The sequence below is a fragment of the Coccinella septempunctata genome, chromosome 2, assembly GCF_907165205.1.
Source record: "Coccinella septempunctata chromosome 2, icCocSept1.1, whole genome shotgun sequence".
Classification (NCBI taxonomy): Eukaryota; Metazoa; Arthropoda; class Insecta; order Coleoptera; family Coccinellidae; genus Coccinella; species Coccinella septempunctata.
The window spans coordinates 36192085-36214452 of record NC_058190.1 but is presented as its reverse complement, the minus strand read 5'-3'; the positions used below and the strand labels follow the sequence as shown (position 1 = coordinate 36214452).

At 34.2% G+C, this 22368-nt stretch overlaps 1 protein-coding gene across 1 annotated transcript; it reads right to left on the bottom strand.

Moving 5' to 3' along the window:
- Nucleotides 1–4882: 4882 nt before the first annotated feature.
- On the bottom strand, nt 4883–21868 carry LOC123307143. The gene is made up of 4 exons (XM_044889361.1): nt 21513–21868; nt 8584–8847; nt 6928–6977; nt 4883–5507 (listed from the first exon to the last, which is right to left on the bottom strand). The coding sequence occupies exons 1-4, from the start codon at nt 21727–21729 to the stop codon at nt 5085–5087; spliced, it is 954 nt and encodes a 317-aa protein (XP_044745296.1). The 5' UTR covers nt 21730–21868; the 3' UTR covers nt 4883–5084.
- Nucleotides 21869–22368: the final 500 nt, after the last annotated feature.

Here is a 22368-nt window from a genome sequence, read left to right as displayed (position 1 = left end):
AGAATGGTGAAAACCGAAGCCTCCTACGATTCTTCGTTTTTGAGTTATTAGCAAAAAATTGAGATTTTGATGATTTTGAAATGTTCTCATAACTCCTTTTTCCTTGAAGTTACAGATCTGAAACCTCCTTAGGTACTTTTATAAGTAAAATCTACTGACAAAAAAGATTTCTTTGCAATCCAAAAACAACAAATCCAATAAAAGTTCAATAAAAGGTATGTCTAGAAAAATATTTTGAGCTCGTCAGTGGATTCTAAATAAAAAAGTGCATCTGGAAGGTTCAAGTTTCAGATCTGAAACTGTAAAGACAAAAAGTTATGAGAATTTTACCAAATCATCCTAATCTCATGTTTTGCTAATTACTCAGAAACGTAGGAGGCTACGGTTTTCGCTATTCCATGTTTCTCTGAAAAAGAGCTCGGAAATGTGTCATCCGTTCTCTTCTAGCTCTTCTCTAGTTCTCGAAATCCCCATAGTAGACAACAAATTTTGTCCACACTGTACATGTTTTCAATTGAAAAGCAGAAGTTGAATGGGCTTGTCTAAGAAAAACACTCAATGTTATTGCCAGAAAATGAAGGTAAGGGATTTCAGCGTTTTAATGTTTAAAACAGGAAGAGATGTCAAATATAAGGGAAAGTAATTATTATACTAAAAAAAATTTCGTATGATATGTTCCGTGTAGTCGCAGAATCCCATTTGACAACTTTTCTGTCCAAATTACTTGGTATTCTTTTTCGATTTCATTCAATGAATATCGAGGATCGCGGAATAATTATTTCACCTTGAAATTTGCCAAAACGTGTTACGAATAATGTCCATATGCATCTTCAAACCCACAAGTCACTAGAGTTTCCTACAAGACATGAGGATGATACAATTTACTTCTTTATTATGTATTCAAGAACAGAGAATCCAATTGTTTATTCCAGAATGAAGTTGATTTGAATGAGAATTACAATGAAAATCTGTAGGTATATTTGATCAGGAAATATATTGGAATTTGTAGTGTATATATGTATTGCCTTATATGTGAGCTTCAAAATACCCTCGACATTAATTTATTGGGAATATATGTATAACAATAACATATACACGGGTGGTCAGATAAGTGACGTCATAAGTTACAATCTAGAAACCTTAAGAGGTAGTCATATCACCACTTCTTATGTCTGGCTATTCTTCAGGAATAAAATCATAACAGTAGCTAAATTGTGATGATTTTGAAAATGATATATTTCAATTGGCCCTGAAAAATTTAAGTGAACCTTCATTTTAGGAGGCATTGTTTACGTCAAATTATTGAAATTAGTCGTTGTTGTTGCCAACTTCGGTACCTATCAGGTTTATTAGATGAATTGAAATAATTATATTTTTTCTCCTACTCTGAACGCAATTAAGCAACAACATAACTCGCTTTATATTTTTCACTCAATTTTTTTCAAGAACTTTTTGAATCCTCTGTATACAACCGATGTAACGGTCCAAAATATGCATTCAATGTTCAGCCATCATTTCAAAATAGGTACATTATTCAAACCAATAGCCAGTAAACAAACATTTCAAGCCAGGAAGATATGAATTTGAGAAATTCTTAGCCTACTATAGAACCAAACAAAATTTCAATGTCAAAATATTTTATTACTCAACATATTCTCCTCTTAATTGGATACATTTGTTACAGCAACCTGCAACGTCTCTGAACCATTCAAAAAAATATTTCTTCTTGCTCTGAAAACCAGACCTGCACAGCTTTTATTACCTCCTCGGTGGAAGAAAATTTACTACCTTTTAAAATTTTTTTCAGTTGAGGAAAGAGATGATAGTCGGATGGAGCCAAATCTGGTGAATAAGGGGGGTGTTCTAGTAATTCAATTTTTGGCATGGCAACATGAGATTTGTTGTCCTGCAAAAACAAAACACCTTTGGATAGCTTTCCGCGTCTTTTCTCTTTAAGTCAGTAATGTAGAATAGAAATCTCCGGTTATTGTTCTACCCTTATCCAAAAAATCAATCATTACCATGGTAACCACAAAAAACTGAAGCAAGAACTTTTCCAGCAGATTTTTGGACACGAAACTTCTTAGGTCTTGGATAACCAGAGTGTCGCCATTCCATCGATTGTTGCTTAGTTTCTGGATCGTAGAAATGACCCGAAGTCTCATCAATAGTAACAATTCGGTTTAAGAAGTTTACATCGTTTTCAAATCGAGCACAGATCGAACGCCATGCTTCTACCCTTGCACGCTTTTGGTCAACATTCGAACATTTGGGGATCCATTTTGCAGCAATTTTTCCCATGTCCAAATTGAACTATATGATGAACTCGTTCGTATGAAATACTCAGTGCTTCAGATATCTGTTTTAGCCCAATTCGAGAGTCTGATAAAATCATGTCATGAACTGCATAGATATTTTCGGGCACTGACACAGAAACTAGCCTTCCCGATAGATCATCTTCTTCAATGGAAAATTTACCTCTATTGAAGCTTAAAGTATCATTTCCACGGCATACGAAGGACATTGATCACCAAAGGTATCTCTTAAATACAGGTACTTGATGATAGCTCGATACTCTCTGATCACCTATGGTATTAAGCATATCGTCGTAATTCTGCTCACCTCTTAACCCTTTTAAATAGAGGTACTTGATGATGGCTCGATACTTCAATTTTCACAATTTCGGTGGACATCTTCTTTCTTTCAATTTATAGCGTAACTCTGGATTACTTTTTCGACCTCAAGCTTCTAATGAGTTATTTTTCGTTGCTATGGTAACGCTAAATTTTTTTTATGCATGGAACTGGTCTAGGCTAACTAGATATCAATACATCCTCCTCTGCTGTTTGTATTCTTCTGAATATTTCTATTCGTAGCGAACTTTGTATAGTCGAGTCGTTTAGAATATTCTATTTTGTAAAAATCTTGCTATGTTTGTTGCCCACAGTACAGATAACCCATTCCATAAATTGCAAAATGAAAATCAAAATTCTTGTGAAGCTGTAGCTGCTGTAAGTGCAGAATCAAAAAATATATTTTTTAGTTTAAAAAACGAATTACCACTAAGCTGAAGTATTCCATGTTATGAAATGTTTGGTTTTTAAGCTTTGTTCTACATATCTACTTCATATCATAATTAATAAAATCGATTCTTTCAAGGTTTCTGGTGAGTTTGTACGTAGGAAAAAAGGAGAAGATCATCAGAATTATGGAAACTTTTGAATCAATGAAAAATTATTTTACTTCATATTATATTATTCTTATTGAAATCTTTACATTACAATAATTATGTACAATATCGATGCTTACAACTAGATTACAATCTAATTCAAGAATAAATAGTAAAATAAGATGAAAAGGAAATTCTATATAATTGATATAAGATGGTGTTCATTATAATATTTGACCACTTATGACTAGTCACTCATGATAAAGCCCATTAATTCAAAATTTGGAATTGAGCTTTTCTAACTTAACTAAAATTCCGATGGGAAGAGTATGAATAAATAAGGATATTAATGATTAAAGATGAATAATTTCAATATTGCATTACCAAGCGACGAACATAAAATAGTTATAAAAAATACATCGTTGAGGTGTCATTCGAAAACATGCATGCTGGAGGTCTGAGAAATATTCTATTCATGACTATCACTTTAACAGGAAATTACTACAAGGTACATGAATGATGAAGCACTGGCCGTTTGAATTGACTGGAATCGAAGATATTTCCAAAATGGTTTAGACTGAGTATTGATGTTTTTTCTTTAATTAGGACAGCTGCTAGGTGAGAAAATTCAAAAGAATATGGGCGAAAATTCAGAAACATTACAATCTTCTTCAATATTATAAAATGACGTAACTACTTACAATTTTTTAATTGAGAATATCTTCTATAAACTGTCCTGCCTTCAATCATAATATTCCGGATTAGTTTAATTTAGAAAATAATATATTTGTGAAGGTTGGTAACAAAAGAAAGTGTTTCCTTACGATTGGCACATGATTATTACAAATTATTACAAAAAAATGCAATAAAATAATTGATTGATTCACTGTTTGTCGACTACGATGAAGAAATTCTGAGGATCTAACGTAGGGTTCAAATACATAAATTGAGACATAAATATTATTCAATATGATCAAAATAATTTTAGTGATGTGAAAAATGCATTTAGTTAGAATTAGTTTTATTTGGAAAGACTGTGAGACTGAGAACCACATATATATGACATATATGACAAGGAAATTTCTCTTGTTCTTGAATTTATGGAAAGAAATCTTAACTTGTTTCTACCAATTTTTAGGAATATTTCAAATATTACGTATATCTGAGTATAAGAAATTGTACATTGCCATAAAACAAAGTGAAATCATTTTATTTCGTTCAGAAAGCATCTATTTATTCATCGAAATTTTGAATGTACTTCTGGAACAGAAATGAATATTCTCTTCTTGAATTCATAAGTATACCTATATATAAGATCTTATCACTAATTTAGTTGAGCCGTTATATGTTTTTTCAAATTTATCGACATTTATATTTGGATATCAGGTGGATGTAAGGTGCTTTAAAAAAAATTCGTCAACAATAAGGCTATGGAATATTGATGTTTGATATTCTGTACTTGAACGTAATGATTGACTTCAACTTTTTTATTTCGTAATAATTCACCTTTTATAAAATCATCAAGCGTCAGAGAATTTTTCTTAAAAATTTTCATATCCAAAGTTACGTCAGAGGTTAATGTGAATCAGAAATCAGATATTCACATATTTTCACTCCTCCTTTAATATGCTCACCACTGAAGAGTAAAATAGGCGTCGCGTTTAGACACAGGACATCAACCGTCAAAATTTTAAACCCTTCTTGGCAAGAAATGTTTAGGACGCACTTCAATACACCCTTACACATTCACCTAAATACCTGTGAACCTAATCAATTTTATAGTGGACAAACTAAAATATGTCCCCCTCTGAGTTGAAAGTCTCATTCCTCGTAAAATAAATAAATCAAATAAATTACCTACAACTACATAAAACCAACAAAGTTTCCACTTCATCATGAAACATGAGCCAAATTCTTATCCCCACCAGGAGAAGCTGTCTTCCTCTTTCTTTTTGTGAGAACCATAAGGCTTCTGTTGGGAGTAAGCTATATCATGGGCACCATGACCATCTTCTTCTTCATAGGATCTTCCCCAATAATTTTCAGAGGGTCCACTTGACCCACTTGACCAGTCGTCTTCAGCGCCTTCATAGTGGTGTTGGTGCTGAGCGTGCTCGTAATAGATGACCTTCTGTGGATTGTGTCCCTTCTTCAAATCGAGGTAAAACCTAGCAGCGTTTATGAGGAGACCAGCAAAAGCAATGAGAAGGAACTTGATCTGTAGATGTGCAGCGAATATTTTGAGGAGTATAATGAGTTTGGCCGCTAAAACTGCTCCGACGACGAGCAATTTGATGAGGGCGATAAGCTTGTGGATCTTCTTCTTCTTCTTTTTTCTTGCTTCTGAAAAAAATCAATGATGGGAAATGAATTTTTTAGGAAGATGGAATGAGTAACTATAACAGTTCTATCAATAAGCTCTATCATACCAGATTTGGATTAGTCATCCGTTTTCTTCTAGAGGCTATAGTTCTCAGTAGAAGTAGAAAACAAATTTTACCCAGCCTGTACATGGTTCTTGTTATTTTTTAGTCATAATTTTTTAGGATTTTAAAATTTTTCGATAAATTGGATGATAATTGAGTACCACGTTTAATTGTATTTTTGATTGTACAGGGTGGGCAAAATTCATTGCTACTGAGGGGATCTCGAGAATTATAGGTGCTAGAAGAAAACAGATAACAAATTCTCTAGCTCTTTTTTCCTGACTAATCCAAATCTGAAAACAGAACCGGTCTATTATTCCTAGATTTTGAGTTATAAACGAAAATTGAGATTTTGACGATTTCGAAATATATTAATTTTTTTTACATAAATTTTTTGTCTTTGAAGTTACAGATCTGAAACTTCTTATAGGCACTTTTATACGTAAAATCTACTGACAAAAGATTTTTTCCAATTCAAAAATAACAAATTCAATGAAATTGTGGATTTAAAAGAACGAAAGTTCGCCTAATGATTCGAATGAAAAATTATTTTGAGTTCGTCAGTGAATTCTACGTTAAAAAGCACCTAAGAAGGTTCAAGGTTCAGATCTGTACCTTCAAAGACAAAAAAGTTATGAGCACTTTACGGAATCGTCAAAATTTCATTTTTTGCTAATAACTCAAAAACGAAGAATCGTATGAGGCTACGGTTTTTACCATTCTTTGTTTCTCTGAAAAAGAGCTAGGAAATGTGTCATCTGTTTTCTTCCAGCTCTTATAGTTTTCGAGATCCCCTCAGTAGACAACGAATTTTGCCCACCCTGTACAGACTCAAACTAAACAAAACAAAATTGATACGATACGATACATTAGTTGCTTTCAATCACAAGTAAGTGTTGAGGTATTAAACCTCTATTTTTCATATTTTTCGAGGGTTTATATTTTCATTGAAAATCATATTACATTATATTATTTCACCTGTTAGAAGGAATTCGAATGAGAGTTTATTGCTCTACGTTGAATATTCCATATTCAATTATGAAATACCTCTTGATCTGCAGGATTTGGTACATAACAATGGCACATAACGCATCTAATGTCACATTTTTTGTTGCTACATTATTGCCGGTAGAACGTTTTTATTCAAATTGTATTTCCTGTATATTTCGAATTCCTGCAAACTTAGTAGAAGCTTAATTCACTTCAGAATTACTGAAAAATGAAAACGTTTCAATGCAACTGGTATGGTCAGACACTTCCCAAAAGTGCGGATGCAACGAATGAAGATTTCAGACAAAATATTGGGTTTGATTTAGAAGAATCATGTCAAACTTCTTCAACGAATTTGGCACTAAACCATGAACCATGGTACAGTGCACATTCTACAGGGAATACTTATCGATCATGTTAATACATCAACAAGAAAATGATTCACATCTTTGCCTAAATTCTTGGACCGTTAAATCGTACTACCTATACTGTTTATGGAGGCGTGTGTTTTCTAGGTGAATGCATACGATTTTGGAGAATATTAGTATGCTACACCAACCTACCTCTACGGATGTAGGTCCAGAAGTAGTACAACATAGTTAGTTCAATGGATGAATAACGTCGTGTCTTATGTTAAGTATCTATTATATATTTATACATAATATTATGTATTATGTGTATGCTATTCTGTAATATATCCATACAGGGTTTACAGGAATAGTTGCGAAACAATTTTCCTGTCCCTGCTTAGATACAGCTCTTAATAATGGCAATTCAAGATCAATTTTAAAGTCAGAAATTCGTCAGCCTTTTCTAGCCCATGTAATTATGGGGGAACAATACCTAAACTTTTTTGATTTCCTTCTCGCTTCCATAGAATGTCTACTAAATTTCATATCTATCGGTTTTCTGGTTTCTAACAGAAAATTGCTTTTCAGGTGCCATCTCTAGGGAGCTGTAACTAAGTAGGGGATGCTCAGAAAAAAAAGGCCATAATGTGTTTTGATAAGGAATCATCCCTTAAACTTTTTCGCAACTATTCATTTATACCCTGTATATTTCGTTTCATAAAAAGGTTTGGGAATGACCTGTATACTCAACTGATTTTAATATATTTTGAAATATTTTTGAAAAATGTTCATGCCAAAATGCAGTTTAAAATCTTATGTTCCGATAAATAATTTTGAAGTTTCATGAATAATACATCTAATAAATTGTTTGTTGGAATTGTTGAGCATTCATCAAAAATTCATGAAATGTTAAAATTATTTATCGGAACATCAAAACTTACTTTTTCCTGGATTCCGAGAGTGACATAATAATTTGGCAATTCAAAAAGGCCTTTTTCCTTTTTTTCAAGTTTTTCTCTGATAACTCTGAAACTTTCCATTTTATTTACGTATAAGGTTTATTTTTTTACCACCCCTTTTTTACATAAAATCAACTGAAATAATAAAAAAATGAATGATAGTTTGAAAATCCTCAGTTTGATGATTTCGATTTGTCAAACTATAATAATCTCCTCATAAACACCCTGTACATTTTCCCCCCGGACAGCAGACAGTGTTTTAATACTTTATATTGGCGAAAAAGATGAAAATTTTTTTAAAAACAGCTCCTCGGCAAATATTCCTATTAAGAAAAGTGTGACCTACATTGTTCACGGTTTTTTTCCTAAGAATCCAAATAACACAATAAACGTTGAGTTTTAACCGAAGTTTTGGCATACTGTTGAATCATATCACATCAGATGTCTAACGATGCAAAAATATACTGGGTGTGACATTTTAAATAAAAAAGTAGAAAGCTGTTTACGATACAACCGGAAGTTGCAGAGGTCTGAAAATACTTCAGGGAGAAAGTTCATTGTCGAAAACCCCAACATGCAAATTTTCAGCAAAGAATTGTGTTTAGTTTTTCATAAACGTCTAATTAGCCATCGCGGTAAATCACTCTGTATATTGGACCTAAGCTTTCAATGCAAAATCATTATCTCACCTAACTTCCTAGAGCCGTCGTCATCCTCGTCGTCGTCATTTTCTTCCGAACCGTCTTTTTCTGCAACTGCAGTAGTTGCCGCTTCTTCCTCGTCATCGTCATCATCATCTTTTCCGTCCCTGAAGAATCCGACAATACTTTCTTTCACGATGTCGGTCAGCTCAGTCATGAGCTGGTCAATAGAGTCCGTAAGTTGACTTGGTGTTTCTGTTTCTTCCTCATCATCAGATCTTCCTCGAAGGGATAAAGCTTTGTCTGCTTCAGCTGAAACAATTTATTCATTAGATACGGGGTAAATGTTTTACGGCCAGTTTTATAATCAAGTCTCTTTAAACTTGAAGCTTCCTTTAGTTTCATTTTAAGTAGGGCTAAAGGAAGCTTTAAAATTCAAGGGGCTTCAAAGTTTGATTGTGAAACTATTCGTTATTGCTACAATTAGAATATCATCCCATTTTTTTTTCGTAGGATTTATTTCTATCAGGAAAATTTTAGATTAATTCGCTGAAAAAATTAAATTGTGAAACAAAAATATTACTCCCACAAATTTTACACCTTGGTGATTTTGACCCATAAATTTCAACAAAAATCCACTCGTTATCGACGATCCTATTGGTAATTTGGTATGGAATATAATTCCATGACACTGATTGTTTGAGCCATAGGGTCAAATAATTTTCAATTTTCAACACTCTGTATCCTGATATATCGGAATTACTGGAATTAGTGGAGATATGAAAATGCCACTATTAGCAGTGAAAGTTGTAAATGTGGTCTCTTCAAAAAAAAATTAGCTACTCAAAAAATTCTCTATTCACCGAATCTGAACAAAAATGAAAAAGCAACAAATATCAAAGTAATATGCCGATACTTCTTACTGGATTCTTGAGTGCCTGATAAAATATATAATATTTAGGTTGCATTCCTTTTCGAGAACATACGAGGATTTATTGATATCTAGTTAGTCTAGACCAGTTCCATACATAAAAAAATATTGCGTTACCAAAGCAACGAACAATAACTCATTAGAAGTGTCAGTGTAAAGTTTGAGGTCAAAAAAGTAAACCAGAGAAACCCAATGAATTAAAAGAAAGAAGATGTCCACCGAAATTGAGAAAATCGAAAAATTGGAGTATCGAGTCATCATCAAGTACCTGAATCTAAAAGGGTTACGAGGTAAGCAGATTTACGAAGATATGCTTGGTGATCAACGTCCTTCGTATGCGACCGTGAAAAATTGGACTGCAAGCTTCAAAAGAGGTAAATTTTCCATTGAAGATGATGACCGATCGGGAAGGCCAGTTTCTGTGTCAGTCCCCGAAAATATCGATGCAGTTCATGACATAATTTTATCAGACCATCGAATTGGGCTAAAACTAAAATCTGAAGCACTGAATATTTCATACGAATGCGTTCATCATATGGTTCACGTCAATTTGAACATGAGAAAAATGCTGCAAAAAGGCAAATGTTTGAATGTTGACCAAAAGCGTGCAAGGGTAGAAGCATCGCGTTCGATCCGTGCTCGATTTGAAAACGATATAGACTTCTTAAACCGAATTGTTACTATGGATGGGACTTGGGTATATTTCTACGATCCAGAAACAAAGCAACAATCGATGGAATGACGACACTCTGGTTCTCCAAGATCTGAGAAGTTTCGTGTCCAAAAATCTGCTGGAAAAGTTCTTGCTTCAGTTTTTTAGGATTGACATGGAGTAATTATGATTGATTTTTTGGATAAGGGTAGAACAAAAACCGGGGATTACTATTCTACATTACTGACCACTCTACAGGAAAAAATCAAAGTGAAAAGAAGCGGAAAGCTATCCAAAGGTGTTTTGCAGGACAACGCCCCTTCACACAAATCTTATGTTGCCATGCAAAAAATTCGTGATTTAGGGTTTGAATTACTAGAACACGCCCCTTGTTCACCAGATTTGGCTCCATCCGACTATCATGTCTCTCCTCAAATGAAAAAAAAGTTTAAAAGATCGTAAATTTTCTTCCAACCATGAGGTTATAAAAGCTGGTGGAGGTCTGGTTTGCAGAGCACGAAGAAACATTTTTTTTTGAAAGGTCTAGAGACGTTGCAGGTTCGCTGTAATAAATGTATCCAATTAAGAATAGAATATGTTGAGTGATAAAATATTTTAGGTATGTATTTGAAAGAAGTCCAAACCTTTTTTTTTGTTTCGGACCAGTCTCGACCATAGCATTATTGCCATATGATTCCTTATCCTTATCCAAAAATCATATTTCCTTCTCTTTAGAATTCATAGATATACTACCGGAATGTTATTTGATTTCCTTGATATAATATGATTATCAGTCAATGAAGAAGTTTCTATTCATATTCATCCAACGTTTACTCAGACTTCAACACTACCTAAACAGAAGTCACGCACATAAGCAAGAAGTAACTTCCAAAGAAAAACTGCATTGGAAAATTACGTATTCCACAGGAGCTGCAGACTATGACTTCGACGCGATATGAGAAATAGCACTGCTAAATAGACGTAAAAATAATTTGAGTTCGTGAAAGAATTGATATTTGTATTCGGTATGCGTAGGAACACTGTTAGAATAGCGGTTGAAATTTAAGAACATTTGGAGTCAAACTCGTGAACTCTGATAGGTGTGGGATAATTTGGAAATTCCCTGGGTGATGTTGAATAGGAGATTCGTAGCAAAGAATTTTCTCTTCATTATGAGTTATGACATAAACTCGCGAACATTGAACTGTTGTTGTTTGAATCAAATGTTAAATTCAGTTGACTTAAATTTTTTTTAGGAACTTCTCACGGTTCTAATGAAATGCACTGAGATATTCGAGGATATATTGAAAAATATACTATTGAACCAAATAAAATTCCAATGTCGAAATATTTTATTACTCGACATATTCTCCTCTTAATTAGATACATGTGTATCACAGCGAACGTGCAACGTATAACATATGAAAATGTTTTTAGGATTCCACCTATCACTTCTTACACCAATTCAGATACAATAAAATGTGCCCAATTTAAAGATAATTCACTAGACATAATGAGAACAGCTTTTAGTCAGGGACTCTGTCTCTGTTTCTGTTTTAGTGTATCAATTATAGAAGATTCACTTTTATGTTGATTCGCCTTTTGGGTAAATTCGGTTAGTGTGTTATAATTCGAGTAACGTGTAGTGAAAAAGCCCTGCGGTTCAGAAGACCATTATATCTAATAATAAGACAAGATCAGGATCTGGAAGTTGTATATCATATGCAATTAAATCCGAGGTAACAGGTAACATAAAAACTCGTCGTGAAATTTGAGATCCGATTGAGAGAGTTTAATACATCAATTAGTTGCTTGAAACCGGAAATTTGATATGAGAAAACAATGAATGAAAGAGAAATATTCGAAATGTCAATCATGCTTGATGAAAATCCATAATTATATGAATATATGGGGTGACAATTTAAAAACTTCTATCGCGACATTTTCAGAGAAAATTCCGGAACAGGTCAATTTTTATTCATTTATTCATTATTTTCATCAAAATTATAAGCCGAAATCTCCTCAAACCTAGGTGTAGGTACTATCACCCCTAAATTCTTAATAGGGAATAGGGGGTGAGATTTACCTCAATTGAAAGATCACTTGGCCCTCTACATGAATACTATGGTTTACAAATTTTTATTGATTCCTTGAAGTAATTACAGGAGGTGACAATTTGAAAACTTGCCAGGCCAATTATGTCTCGACAAGGATGTTTTCAAAGAAAAAACCGGAACAGGTAAATTTTTAAAGGGGGACATATTTTGAGCCAAATTGTCAGCCGAAATCTCCTCAAACCTAGGGGCTATCACCCCTAAATTCTTCATAGTGAATAGGGGGTATGAGCTGAACCTCAATTTGAAGACAATATGTCCCTTTTCATAATACTATTGTCTTCCAATTGAGATTTAGCTCATCCTCTATTCCCTATTAAGAATTTGGGGTGACAACCCCTACACCTAAGATTGAGGAGATTTAGGCTTATAATTCTGCTGGAAACATGTCCCTCTCCGAATAAAAATTGACCTGTTCTGGCATTTTCTCTGAAAACATCCTTGTCGAGACATAATTGGCCTGGCAAGTTTTCAAATTGTCAGCCCCTGTAACTACTTCAAGGACTCAATAAAAATTTTGCAAACCATAGTTTTCATGTAGAGGCTCAAGTGATCTTTCAATTGAGGTATAGCTTAGCCCCCTATTCCCTATTGAGAATTCAGGGGTGCTAGCTCTTACACCAAGGGTTGAGGAGATTTCGGCTCACAATTCTGCTCAAAATATGTCCCCCTACGAAAAGAAATTGACCTGTTCCAGCATTTTCTGTGAAATCATCCTTGTCGTGACATATTTGGACTGGAAAGTTTTCAAATTGTCACCCTGTATGTTGGTGAAATCATATACCTAATTCAGTTTTCAGTTGAACTAAATTTCAGGGGAAGAAATAGTCTGAATTTATTGAACTGTCTGCATAAGTCTCCAGGTATATTAGAGGAATCTGGAAATTCCAAAGAGCACTAAATGCTACTGTGAAGGGGATGTGTACCAAATTCATAAATGGAGTGGATTTTCTTTTCATCTCGTGTTAGTAATAAACTAATTGTATGAAGAGATTAAGCTGCTTTGGCTTCAGCTGGTGTCACTTATAATGAAAAAACTGTTTGTTTGTTAATTAATCTGCAATTACAACGATACCAATCTGATTGCATCGTGCCACTTGAGAGGAGAGCATGACATTCGTCTTATATCACAACTACTGTAATTTAAACCTCTGTACAGGCGGGTTACCGGTCCTGCACTTTCTTCTTTCTTCGGATGTTGCTCCGGCACAACATTCCGAAGATGAACGTAATGCTGTCTAACCCCAATAAGAACAGGTTCGGTCTTATGTGCTAGTTTAAGAAAAATTATAATTATTCATTATTCATACTGATATTTTTTGTGGAGCAGTTCATCTGGAAAAATGAGTATAAGTAGGCATCCACCTGGACTAAAAAATTAAGGCTATGATTCAACGTATGTGAACTTTTCCTCGAAAATTGTCATCGGGTGGAGAAACCTTATCCAAAATGATTTATAGATCCACTTTTTCGTGACCAATGTGCTGGGAAAATACTGCAATTTTGAATGAAGGCATGTTTGAAGCGAATATTCTGTACCTACAAAATGACCACCAACCCATAGAATTTTGATATATTATTATACAATATTACCATGCTTAGTTTTTTCGGAATTTTAGCGAAATAAAGTTTTTCTTCTCTTTCATTTCATTGTAGGGAAGAAGAATGTTCATGGATGCGATATTTTATAAAATACTATAGCTGTCTAGACGAGATAAAATGAAAAACCTACTTCAATTACAATATTCTTCAATTCAATATACATAAATACTTTTTCCTTCTCAAGGTCAGGACTGTACATTTCTTACAATCTATAAATCATGGGAATCTATATCTTACATTGAATAACAATTTTCTGAATGGCTACAGAACTATTATGAACTACCTTCTCTCCATTTTCTTTGAATCATGAACTGTATTATGCAAACAATTGATTTTTTGTTGTTCATATTTTTGTATTCTGATTGTTTTTCTTGACATCATGTTGTTTAAATATTTTGCACTCTGAATTTTGCTCGTTTTGTATGTTCTCTATGTTTAGTGAATCTGTGATTTTGGTGTTCCTTTACTGAGATTATTCATGGATCGTGACAGATAAAATCATGAATAGTTCTTCTTGATACTTCTATTTAGCTCATCCTCAAGCTGACCAGTCTTCTTTTTCAATATTATGTTTTTATTTACTTCTAGACATAGATCTCCTCTTGAATTTTGCAGTTCATTTAATTACCTATTACGTCTTCTACTTTTGTTCGTCTTCTGATCTCTTCATTTCGAATAATATGGTCTCCCAAGGACATTCCTAACATAGTCCTTTCTATATCTTCGAGTCGATCTCATTCGATTTGCTGAGTGCAGTCTGAGTAAAACTGAGAGTATACCTATAGGTGTTCAACACATTTTTGTTCTGGATTTCTCATCAGAATATTTTTAAGTTTTTCGTTTTCCACTTTCGCTCAGGTCATACGGATTCTTCTCGTGATTCCTGCAGTTTGGTTCTGTTTGCCCAGTGTTATTGTCTTTCCCAGGCATATAAATGCGTTTACCTTCTAGATTTCACTACCATCTATTTAGATACTTATATTTTGTTCAATCATCACTTTGGTTTTGCTTGAGTTCATCTTTAAGACTATCTTCCCTGACCCCATTTTTAACTGGCCTAACATTTCTGGAAGTTTTTCCATTGTGTTTCTTATGAGTATAATATCTGGCTAGTATTATACTGAAAATAATGATTCCTTTTATTCAGACGGTACCTCAGTACCTACTTCACTACCAACCCAAAAAATTTGAGAAATCCACTTTGAGAAGTAAACTTGGAGGAAATATTTCAAGTTGATGGAATCTGTCGTTCTGAGAATATTTTTTCTGGGATGCAAGCAGCGTTGAGAGTTAATTACCCGAATGGGTGACCGCCATAAGTGATTATGAATTTCAACAATCGCACAAAAGCTCATTTCTTGTTAAGCATGTCAGTGATTATCACACTTTTTTAGGTATACATTCATTTTAAATTTAAATGTTCCAATGAAAGAATTCACCTGTTTTCTGTTTGTGAAGCGAACAGCTGAAATAATACGTACGTTGTACAGAACGACGGAGAATCCGTTAAGATTTCTCCAAACAACTTTGAATAATTCCGTCAATATTATACACAAGCAGTTATTCCGGATATCGGGCAATTGAATAGTAATGGTAAACGTTCCTGCTGTCCGGAAAATATTGTTACAAGGTTTAGGAATTTCGATCATAATTGACTCCTTTTAGTTTCTTTAGATGACACCGAAGGAGACGAACAAATTAGTATTTCCTTTATATAAATAAAAACAATCATTTTTAATCATGTCTCATATCAAGAAAGAAAAGATCAGTTGTTCAAAATGTACTTAATTCAATTTACAAAAATCTGTAGACTTTATGTTGGCAAAATATTCGACGAAAACAAGAAAATATTCCCCTAAAGTCTGAACGAAATATTCCTATTCCCGTTTTAATTGAAATTGTGTATCACGAGAACGAAAGAAGAAATTTGATATTGCCCTTTCTCGGGTACCACTGAAGATTTCTGTAAAAAAGAAACCCTCTGAAAATGAATTCTTAAGATCAATATTCACCCTAATAATAAAAAATGATCTTGCCTAAACGGGGAGGCAATGAATGCATACCACCCGCTGATATGAATATCAACAAGTGTTACCATCTGAATTGAACTAGTCAATTTGCCGTCGTCAAGGCCCCAAATGGAGTACGCACCATCGAAGAAAAGCAGCAACATAGCTTTTTTCCCCGATGGAGAACGTTTGGAATTGATGGACCCTTATTCAATACTGGCAAGCGCTACTGAGTAGGTACTATCCAGTAACACATCGTCTACTGAGTACTATACAATTACCCAGAGCGCCACCCAGTATGGGCCTCTGGTGGTATGTTGCTCTGATGAGGTCAAATGAGACCGAAACCATGGTCAGCATCTGCTTTTCTTCAATGGGGCGTACTCCATTCGGGGCCTTGACGATGGCAAATTGGCTAGTTCAATTAAGATCGTAACAATTCTTGTTGATATTCATATCAGCGGGTGGTATGCATCTGAATTTATCCTTATTATTCACCCTAATGTATTTGGGATCGTTTGTCTAGGATTCAGCCTCTCAGAATTGCGAACATTTTGAACTTGATGAACGGATGGTATTTTTACTTATAGTGCCCCATCAATAGTTTCAAGATTGCCAGAAGCATAGCTCCTGGTAGCTGCAGAAGCCTCTTCACAGCTGATGGCGAAAATTCAAGTAAACTTTTCGCTTGCGTGAGCACAGATCAAAGGGTTGTTATATTGCATAACTTGCACTGCTGAATAGACGTCCTTTTTAAAGCCAACAGGAGGGTCAGGATTCAGCAGATGTTCTCCTCGATTTCCTTCTCACAAGTTCATAACTTTTTTCATTTTCTTGAATACTGAAATGCACCTAATATAAAATTTATAACGTGCGTTCAAAATAATTCGTCATCAAGAAGGCTATGGAATTTTAAACGTTGATATTCGTTGTCTGAACGTAGGTCTTTTCTTGAATTACTTCATCTTCCTAAAATGTAAACAATGATGACATTAACCTATACATCGTAATTTTGTATGGAAAGTGAAAAGGCACTTTTGGAAAAGTTTAGAAAATCTATCCGATCTGTCCACTATTTTCATACGTAAGAGACATGAATCTTGAACAGATCGTTGTATTATGTTTTTTTTTTTTTAATTTCCCTTTTCAGTAATATGAATAAAGCACAGTAAGAATCACAACATATTTATTAATTCCCTATAAATATTGTATTGATTTGGTCGTTACTGAAAATTCGTGACTAAACTAAATAACTGAATTACATGAAAATAAATATTGGACAATTTATCAAAATTCAATTTAGCTATAAAAAGGCATGATGCTCCTTTTTCATAACGTTCTACTGTTTAAATTCCATCAAAGAAAATAGGTCCCACATTTTGCCATTGACTGATGCATACCGAACTCCATTTTTTTTGGATGCTACAAGGTAAGGAAATCAATCTTTTCAATTTTCTGATAACATGTCAATTTTTATGAGAACAAACTGATGTCTTTCGTTCAAAATCGTGTGGCATAAAATATGCCAACAGAACAATCCAAAATACTAACTTCTAACATGACAATTCACCTGGAAAATAGCACAGCAAAAGCTAAGAATTACGTTAAGACACGAAATATCGACGTTCGAAATTCCATAGTCTACTTGACGACAAATTTTTTTGAACCCACGTTAGAAGAGTCACGTTGTTGGATGCGGTGAATTGAATGGTGCTTTTGGTTGAGGTATTCCGGAGTCAATTACAACTGGCATCAGTTCATAATGAATCCTCGCCACAGGACATAATAAACTTCTTATTAATGGAATATAACATTTGGGCTTCAGTCGATTCCCGTTCATTATGGATTTATGTATATCCACGAATCGGTATTTTAGAACGAAGATATCAAGCCTCAATAATTGATCCAGAGGTCAAGTATGTGGGAGTCACCTTTTGTTTTGCATTTTACAATGTAGAAAACGCTAATTTATTAGGTTTCTCCGTACTGAATACTTGAAAGAACGCGTCATCTTTATGACCCATTGTTGGCCGCTTTCTTGAAAATGGTCATACTTGCGGTTAGTTCCGCTAATGAAGCCGTGAAAAATATCCATGAGAGTCTGTATAACGATGCCAGATTTATTGTTTTATCTGCTGCCATATATCACCGGTCGTTAAACGTCGAATTAAGTTTATAGATTCAACTTACTCCAAGTTCTTTATTAATTTACTTGAATTTTTGTTGGGTTCCTGTTGTAACGTCTGATTTGATTCTTGAATAAAGAATAGTTCTTTTTTCTGATTTCAAGACATTGAAGGCGAGTGCAGTTAATTTTTTTTATGAATTTCGAAGATCTTCGATTGGCCGAACATGCGAACTTGAGGATTGTGGATTGCTCGTTCAGTCAGGCCTTGAAAGTGACTTGATTCCAATTTCTATGGCAACGTCAATAAGCAGAATATGGGCTGAAGAAAATCAAAAAAAAAAAATGCACTTTAATGACTATATGGTTTGTATTTTTTGCTATATGAATCATTTGGTCGATTTTTTAAATGATACTAGCATTACTAGCTGAAGCAGTAGACGTTGTCTTGCCTTAGCGAGGGAATATTCAGTAATTGGAAGTACATACATTGAGATATGAGAAAAATTTATTTAGAATAGAATGAAGGGTTAACAAACTTTTTATTTTAAATTTTTATTGAACATCGACTATTTCATTGTTGTGCCTCTTTGTAATTAACATCTGTCTATTGCATAAACAAATAAACTTGAGGCTTTGTCAACACATGAATAGGCTACATACAATTAAACGTGTGAAAAGTATGGATTTTTCTAATGCTGCGCACACACTTAGGGCGATTTACTTATTGTTTTTTTATATCTCAGTAGGTAATCAATAATCCGAATCAAACACCCTCATATAATTGTTAGTTGTTAGAAGAATTAAATGTTTTTTAATCACTATATGGTCAATAATGTTCATTATGGTACCGCAATTTATTCAAGAGTAAAGCATTAGTAAAAAAAAATTATTAATCTGATCTAATACACTCTAGTCATTTTCATAACAAGTGCGGCAAGTGATACTTTCCGCACGCGACTGCCGTTGAGCGAAGCTTATTTTTATAATTATACAGGGTGAGTCTTTGACTTGAGTATATCTTAACAAAAAATTCATTTCTTCCTTTACCATTTTTCACAATTTGGTTCTGTTTAAAGATACAGGAAGTTAAAAATCCATAAAAAATTTCATTTTGAGTTAAGTATACCTATATCACAAACGGTTTGATTTACAGAATATAGTTTTTCATTGATGTGATGAATCTTCTCTGAACAGAAAATTCAACCGTATCTTCCAGTTTCTTCATTATGACCATCATATACGATGAAAATACCTTGGCTCCATATAGCAAGTAAAGGTGATGTCTATTGGATAAATATAGATATGGATCATGTGGACCAAAAAATGGTCCATTTGTGTTCGTTAAAAATTTCTAATTTAAGATCGAGTATCCGTGAAAGAAGATTAAGATTCCATGAATTCTTTTTCACACCTTTTTCTCTTATGATTCATTCTCGAGGATAGAGATGTAAACAAGAACGACCTAGACCTAGAGGACCATCCCAATGCCAGAATAAGGTCAGTGGCATGATTTGATGCTCGAAGAAAGTTGTTAGGTGGGTTAAGTTCAAGGAAATCGATTTTCGGAGGAATGTCAGGCCGAATATTTTTCATCCGGTGAAATTGTGAGATTCGATAAATCGATAATACTAATATGGTGAGTTGTCACATCCCACTATGAATATTCATACATTCCGTTCTTCTTGTTTGAACTTATAGAGTTGATATGTCCTGTTTATGAGGAGATTCGATGATTTTCGTTGAGATCTTGCTTGTTCTACACTCTACTTTTTCATTCTAGGTAGGCGATAAGAATTTCGTGAAAGTGGATCCTTATAATCACAAAAATTAAAATTACCTAATTGTTTCTCCTGAAAACCGGAGATATCCGGCATGAATTAAAATAACTAAGAAGGAAGAGCAAATTTCGTAGATTCAGAAAACCTTCAAAAACTTTTATCAGGAATTGCAGCTTGTATTTTTTCAATACCGAATACTATACGGTGTATGTAAATAAATGCGAAGAGCTTTTCTTTCGAAATCAACTAACCACTCTTTAGCGGAAAAGAGATTTAAACATTTAGATTTTCTCATAATTCCTCATTCAATTTAGGTATGCAAAATTTCGTTGCAATCGATATTTTTTAGGTACAAATCGTGTTGACTGTTATTTCATATATCATTTCACGATGGGAAACATAGGATAAAATATCCTAAGATTTCGTTGTTATTTCTGGCACCTAACAATTGGTTGGTTTGGAAACATTATGCAAAGAACATTTGCATAAATTACTTAACAAGTGAATATACTGACAAAAATTCTAGGTTGAAGAAATAAAGTTGAAAGGCAAGAAAGACATTAATTGAATATATTTATTGAAAAGAAGAAAATTTCCAGCAAAAGCATTGTATGAGAAACACCTACATTTAGTCAGAAGTTTGCGCGTTTGTTCAGTTTCATAACCAGAGCGGCATAGCAATAATATTCGGTCACACGAAGGAAAAAATTGCCGATATTTTATCGAAATGTGACTCATCAAGTTGGAAACAAGAATTTTGTGAACTTTCGTTCAAATTTTGGATGTCATTCAACGAATAGTTTCTGCTGAGATAAAGGTTTGGTCTGAGGGGTTGCTCTATCTACCCCTTGCAATTCTAGGTGGACAACGCCAAAAAAATGTTTTGCCTTCTCACTCCTATAGAATGTCATCTCCATTTAATTTCTATCAGTTTTCTGGTGGAAACGATTGAAAAAGTCTTCTTATTGGTACTTTTACTATCAACCACTTCAGTTCAATTGGATTGGTATTTTATTGACTATTGAAAAACAAAATAACTCCGGAACCACTAAGAGGACTTTGCCGACTACCAAACTGGCCATTTAGACCCCTTAAACCTACTCTGATTAAGTCAATTTTCGGAAATTAGAGACATTTTGGCGAAATGATAACGCTGTCACACAAACAAAAATGTCCGTTTATGGTTTGCATTGTTGAAAACTGCTAATAAGTCAATAAAACTTGGTATTATTTATCGAGTATCAGTCTACACATTCTTCATTTTTCACGCGTCCAAACTTTCAATTTTGAGCGTGGAAAATACAAAAGAGAAATGGTTTACAATATCTTTTTTTGATTAATGTAGATAACAAAAAGTTTTTCATAAAAGTTCGGCAATGAAAGTGCGAGTGAAATGTGATAAATTATCTGAGTATAAGAGTACTTACTGGAACACCTATTTCACAAACTACAAACTACTCTTTTTTTAGCAAATTCATTCAAAAAATTTATTTTAACAACTCCCACCTCAAACTGCACATCGTTTCCTGGATTTTTCAGCTCCCAATTCACCAGTTTCATCGAAATTTTCGAAAAATTGAGCAGACAGATAACATATTATAATTATACTCAGTTTCTGTAGGTAGATGTTTTATCAAAATTCAAAATACAACAGAAAGATGTGTTGTTCTTTTTTGAACTGAATAACAGTCATTCTTTTCACATAATTCTATTAAAATATCCAAGAAGTTTTCAACCGCGGTACAAATTATTGGAATACTTACCCAGAATAGATTTTTTCTCCCTATTCACGATATCCTCTGTGACGTCCAAGAAGCAGCTCATGCTCTTCAGCTGGAGGCATCCTCTGAGGTCACCAATTCCAAGGGCTCTTCCAGACACAGTGTCGTTCACGTCCTTGCCATTCTCCCCTGCCGCCTGACATAAAACACCCGACAACACCCCCAACAACAAGAAACCGATGAGAAATTTTCCAGACATTCCGAAATTCTTATTCTACGAACCGCGTCATGCAAAACCAAGGAGAGGAAAAATGTGAGAGTCCTTGACACAATTCAACGTGCGGAACGAACACACAGCATCCGCTTGTCTTCTCACCTTGAACTTCAACGTCTATCTGAAGGCTGGCTCTCTGAGGAAACCTTTATAAGAGAGATCGTATGGTATTGTTAACGAGGATGCCTACGTTTTGGACCCAGAAAATGTGGAACAACACGTCTGTCTGATGGTTTGTGTAACGATCGACATAAACATGATCGGTGGCCATCCGATTGATGCCAGAAATTGAGGTTCCTCAAGTTGAACAGCAAAATTTCGATTATTCCATCGGGATTTACTCGAGGGTCGTGGAGACCTAGTGGATTTTGGAGAATAGTTGGTTGAAGGAAAAAAATGTTCTAGGATGCACTTTCAGCGGTGGGGAAAGCGTCTGCAGGTTTCCAAAGATGTGAAAAAAAATCGTCAGGTGTACATTCTCGAACCTGTCAGATTTTCAGAGGATATGTTAATTTAACCCAACGGAAGATACTTTTCAAGATATTGGCAATTCGTACGTGACTCAAGGTCACAGCGGTCCTTTGAAAATGCTGATAAAAATCGTTACTTGTACATATTCGGGCG